At 34.7% G+C, this 6333-nt stretch overlaps 1 protein-coding gene across 1 annotated transcript; it reads left to right on the top strand.

Annotated features, from left to right (window-relative positions):
- Positions 1-996: 996 nt before the first annotated feature.
- Positions 997-3899, top strand: LOC116679542 (transmembrane channel-like protein 1; the record flags this gene model as incomplete). The annotated part of the gene is made up of 3 exons (XM_032509202.1): positions 997-1191; positions 2045-2224; positions 3747-3899. Coding segments are annotated over 3 exons (528 nt in total), but the record flags the coding sequence as incomplete, so codon positions are not given.
- Positions 3900-6333: the final 2434 nt, after the last annotated feature.

Raw genomic sequence — 6333 nt, 5'->3', positions numbered from 1 at the left:
AATACTGTTACTTCAGAATAATATGGCTCAAGTAAAAGTACTGTTACTTCAGAATAATATGACTCAAGTAAAAGTAAAAGTACTCGTCCAAATAATTACTTGAGTAAGAGTAAAAAAAAGTGCTTGGTGAAAAAACTACTCGAGTAGTGAGTAACTGTTGAGTAACGTCTGATTTATTTCTTAATGTTTTAACACAAGCATCAATCAGACCGACAAAAATACACAATAATCATCTTTAGGCAAATTATAGTTCATCCAATCAAAAGAATAAATAAAAATGAATTTATTAAATACAAAATAGGTTAAGTGAAGAGACTTAAACATCAAATTTGGATGGCTACTGTAATATATACACTGTAAAACTTTTCACCGTAAATTTACAGTAATGTACTGGCTGCAGCTTTGCCAGTAAACTGCTGTTTATTTACAGTAAGCATACTGTATTTTAAAATTAAGGTATTTTACTGGAAACAGGTATACAGTTACTAACTGTATTTTTGAATTTACAGTAATATACTGGTAACAGGTTTGCCAGTAAACTGTTTATTTACAGTAGACATACTGTTATTTTTAAATTCAGGTATTTTACTGTAAATACAGTATGATCCTGTATAATATTGAAACAGTTAAATACTGTGAGATTTTAGCTGTAAATTTACATCAAAGGTTTACAGTGTATATATATATATATTATATATATATATATATATATATATTTTTTTTTTTATAAAAAAAATATAAAAACGATGACGCGTAGAATACCAAAGCGCTAAAACGAAAAGTAAGGATCTCCTTGTAGCCTGATGTAGCAGGGGAAGACAGTTTCTTCTTCACTAATCCACTCAAGTAAAAGTAAAAGTACAGGGATTTAAAACTACTCCTAGAAGTACAATTTTTTCAAAAACTTACTCAAGTAAATGTGACGGAGTAAATGTAGCTCGTTACTACCCACCGCTGCCTGCGAGTCCCACCCTCCTGCACCCTGTCCCTCTGCAGGAGGCGATCCTGGAGGAGCAGGAGAGCCGGAAGGACGACAACATCCACCTGACCCGCTTCCTGCGCGTGCTGGCCAACTTCCTGGTCCTGTGCTGCCTGGCAGGAAGTGGATACCTCATCTACTTCGTGGTGCGTCGCTCGCAGAAGTTCGCCCTCGAAGGACTGGAGACCCACACCTGGTGGGAAAGGAATGAGGTAGCTACGTGATGTAATGGGGAAATTACATTTAAGCTTGATTTCACGTAACTTTCTGTAATATGCATTTGTTGTTATTATTCTTCATGTAATTACTCACAATGCTTCAGGTTGTATGACCCTTAGAATCCCGTCCCTGTCTGTCCTCCCTGAAGGAGACTTGGTTAGTCTCTCAGGACAATACGTGGGGTCTGAAGGAGACATTTGTTCAGTGCTACGTTTATCAAAGCAAGTCCAGGGTCGAGATCATAGCAGGTCCAGGGTCAGGACCATAGCAGGTCCAAGGTCAGAACAGTAGCACATCCAGGGTCAGGACCAAAGCAGGTCCAGGGTTAGGACCATAACAGGTACAAGGTCAGGACCATAGCAGGTCCAAGGTCAGGACAGTATCAGGTCCAGGGTCAGGACCAAAGCAGGTCCAGGGTCGGACCATAACAGGTACATGGGCAGGACTAAAACAGGACCAGGGTCAGGACAGTAGCACATCCAGGGTCAGGATCATAGCAGGTCCAGGGTCAGGACCATAGCAGGTCCAGGGTCAGGACCATAGCAGGTCCAGGGTCAGGACCATAGCAGGTCCAGCACGCAATAGAATAACGCTACAACCAACCAGGGCAATGCTGGTCTAGAGTAGGTATAGAGCAGGTCTAGACCACTCTATAATTTACAGATAGAGCAGGTCTAGACCTCTCTATAATTTACAGATGGAGCAGGTCTAGACCTCTCTATAATTTACAGATGGAGCAGGTCTAGACCGCTCTATAATTTACAAAGATCATTATATTAAGAATGTTTTCCTTTCATTTGGACATAATAATCAGTATTGGTGATTAAAGCCGTTGTGTTTCCTCAGGTGAACATGGTCATGTCCTTACTGGGGATGTTCTGCCCCATGCTGTTCGACGTCATCAGCGCCCTGGAGAACTACCACCCTCGAGTCGCCCTGCAGTGGCAGCTGGGCCGCATCTTCGCCCTCTTCTTGGGAAACCTCTACACCTTCATCATCGCACTCATGGACGAGATCAACCTCAAAGTGAGAACTAGAGCCGTTGGACATGTAGAGATAATTCATTAAATTATGAATACCAACTTTTGCTTTCTAACAAACTCAAGCTTTTATACATCAATCTATCCCAGTATATCTAAATCCTCTTTATATAGACCTTAGTGGTCCCTAATACTGTATCTGAAGTCTCTTTATATAGACCTTAGTGGTCCCTAATACTGTACCTGAAGTCTCTTTAACCTTAGTGGTCCCCTAATACTGTATCTAAATCCTCTTTATATAGACCTTAGTGGTCCCTAATACTGTATCTGAAGTCTCTTTTATATAGACCTTAGTGGTCCCCTAATACTGTATCTGAAGTCTCTTTATATAGACCTTAGTGGTCCCTAATACTGTATCTGAAGTCTCTTTTATATAGGCCTTAGTGGTCCCCTAATACTGTATCTGAAGTCTCTTTATATAGACCTTAGTGGTCCCCTAATACTGTATCTGAAGTCTCTTTATATAGACCTTAGTGGTCCCTAATACTGTATCTGAAGTCTCTTTTATATAGGCCTTAGTGGTCCCCTAATACTGTATCTGAAGTCTCTTTATATAGACCTTAGTGGTCCCCTAATACTGTATCTGAAGTCTCTTTATATAGACCTTAGTGGTCCCTAATACTGGATCTGAAGTCTCTTTATATAGACCTTAGTGGTCCCCTAATACTGTATCTGAAGTCTCTTTATATAGACCTTAGTGGTCCCTAATACTGTATCTGAAGTCTCTTTTATATAGGCCTTAGTGGTCCCCTAATACTGTATCTGAAGTCTCTTTATATAGACCTTAGTGGTCCCCTAATACTGTATCTGAAGTCTCTTTATATAGACCTTAGTGGTCCCTAATACTGTATCTGAAGTCTCTTTTATATAGGCCTTAGTGGTCCCCTAATACTGTATCTGAAGTCTCTTTATATAGACCTTAGTGGTCCCTAATACTGTATCTGAAGTCTCTTTATATAGACCTTAGTGGTCCCTAATACTGTATCTGGAGTCTCTTTATATAGACCTTAGTGGTCCCTAATACTGTATCTGAAGTCTCTTTATATAGACCTTAGTGGTCCCTAATACTGTATCTGAAGTCTCTTTTATATAGACCTTAGTGGTCCCTAATACTGTATCTGAAGTCTCTTTATATAGACCTTAGTGGTCCCTAATACTGTATCTGAAGTCTGTTTTATATAGACCTTAGTGGTCCCTAATACTGTATCTGAAGTCTCTTTTATATAGACCTTAGTGGTCCCTAATACTGTATCTGAAGTCTCTTTATATAGACCTTAGTGGTCCCTAATACTATCCAGCCTTGGTGCAGAACTACAGCCAGAACTAGAGCCGGTCCCACAATGAGCTTCGTGTTTCTCTGTCATGGCTGATGTGTTTTTCATGTTTTCTACGTATAATTCTGTAATTTGTTCCTTTTTTTAAAGGAACACATGCATTTCAGTGTAAACTGGCGATGAAGTTGTATCTTCTTGATAATATACCCAACCTGTGGTGTGTTCATGTTGCAGAGGGAAGAGGAGAAGATCATAAAGTTTAATATAACCACATGGGAAGCCGGTCTTTACAATGGGACAGGATCAGACAACAGCACGGCCCCCCCCGCCACTTTCCACCCGGCTGATGTTCCCAGAGGGCCGTGCTGGGAGACCATGGTGGGCCAGGTCAGTGTAGTAGACCACGTTCAATGTTATTGGAGGATTTCATTTCTGCATCATAAAGGCATGGATATGCAACGTTACCTATTATTAAACAGGAATATAATACCTGTTGATACAACCACATGAATGAAAACAAACAAAATGTGTAACTTTTTTTAAACTCTGCTGAAACAAATCTATCTTCTATATATCTTCTTAGTTTTACTTATCTTCTTATTTTTACTTTTTATATTGTTTACTTGAAGGTTATGTTTGTCTGTGTCACCGTAAGACAGAGGGAAACGCAATTTCGATTTCTTTGTATGTTTTGACGTGTGAAGAAATTGACAATAAAGCAGACTTTGACTTTGACTTCCAAAAATAGTCTTTATAACTTTACAAAATGTTTATTAAAAGAGAGATAAATGACAACAAATGTCAACAAAAACATGTAAAAAAAAAAAGACAAATGTCAAAAACTTCTAAAGCCTCAGAGAAAGTATTTAATTCAAATACTTTGATCAAATCACTGACAATGACACGCAGGTGAAAAAATTACAAAATTATCAGAAAAAAGGACAAAACCATAAAACCAAACAAAATAGTCTTTAGAACTTTACAAAAGTGACTAAAATGTGAATAAATGTCAAATAAACTGACAAAAATGTGAAAAGATGTCGAAAAAAGTTACAAATTTCAAAATGTGACACTTGTTAAAAAAAAAGCTTTAAGAATTTGGGGAAAAACTGAAACAATTCTAAAAAAGTGACAAAAGTGACAAAAAAGCCACAAAAAGTTGAAAATAGTGTCAAAAAAATGAAAAGAAACAAAAAATTGTCTTTAGAACTTTACAAAAAGTGAATAAAGTTGTGGGAAAATCCTCAAAATGATCAGAAAAAGTGACAAAATCATCAGGGAAAAACCACAAAATGGTCAAAAATACAACATCATGCATGTTAATATATACCTGTATATACATATGTTATCATGTTAATATATACCTGTATATACATGTGTTATCATGTTAATATATACCTGTATATACATGTGTTATCATGTTAATATATACCTGTATATACATATGTTATCATGTTAATATATACCTGTATATACATACGTTATCATGTTAATATTTACCTGTATATACATATGTTATCATGTTAATATATACCTGTATATACACACGTCATCATGTTAATATTACCTGTATATACATGTGTTATGTTTAATATATACCTGTATATACATTTTTATCATGTTAATATATACCTGTATATACATATGTTATCATGTTTATATATACCTTTATATACACACGTCACATGTTAATATATGGCCTGTATATCATATGTTTCATGTTAATATAACCTGTATACATATTATCATGTTTAATAATACCTGTATATACATATGTTATCAGTTTAATATAACTTGTATATACATGTTTCATGTTATATATACCTGTATATACATGTGTTATCATGTTAATATATACCTGATATACATGTGTTATCATGTTAATATATACCTGTATATACATGTGTTATCATGTTAATATATACCTGTATTACATATGTTATCATGGTTATAATATTACCTGTGTATACATGTGTTATCATGTTAATATATCCTTTATATACACACGTTATCATGTTAATATATACCTGTATATACATGTGTTATCATGTTAATATACCTTTATATACCACTCGTCATGTTAATATATACTGTATATACATGTGTTATCATCTTAATATATACCTTATAACATGTGTTATCATGTTAATATATACCTGTATATACATGTGTTATCATGTTAATATATACCTGTATATACATGGTGTATCATGTTAATATATACCTGTATATACATGTGTTTCATGTTAATATATACCTTATATACACACGTTATCATGTTAATATATACCTTTATATACATATGTTTCATGTTAATATATACCTGTAGATACATATGTTATCATGTTAATATATACCTGTATATACATATGTTATCATGTTAATATAACCTTTAATACACACGTCATCATGTTAATATATACCTGTATATACATATGTTATCATGTTAATATATACCTGTATATACATGTTTATCATTTAATATATACCTTATATACACACGTCATCAGGTTATATATACCTGTATATACATATGTTATCATGTTAATATATACCTGTATATACATGTGTTTATCATGTTAATATATACCTGTATATACACACGTCATCATGTTAATATATGCCTGTATATAAATGTGTTATCATGTTTAAGATGTACCTTTAGATACACAGTCATCATGTTAATATATACCTGTATATACATGTGTTATCATGTTAATATATACCTGTATATACCCACGTCATCATGTTAATATTACCTGTATATACATGTGTTTATCATGTTAATATATACCTTTATATACACACGTCATCATGTTAA

This window comes from Etheostoma spectabile, unplaced genomic scaffold (assembly GCF_008692095.1).
Source record: "Etheostoma spectabile isolate EspeVRDwgs_2016 unplaced genomic scaffold, UIUC_Espe_1.0 scaffold00017503, whole genome shotgun sequence".
NCBI classification, from domain to species: Eukaryota; Metazoa; Chordata; class Actinopteri; order Perciformes; family Percidae; genus Etheostoma; species Etheostoma spectabile.
The sequence above is the reverse complement of the archived record's forward strand: the minus strand, read 5'-3'. Positions and strand labels throughout refer to the sequence as shown.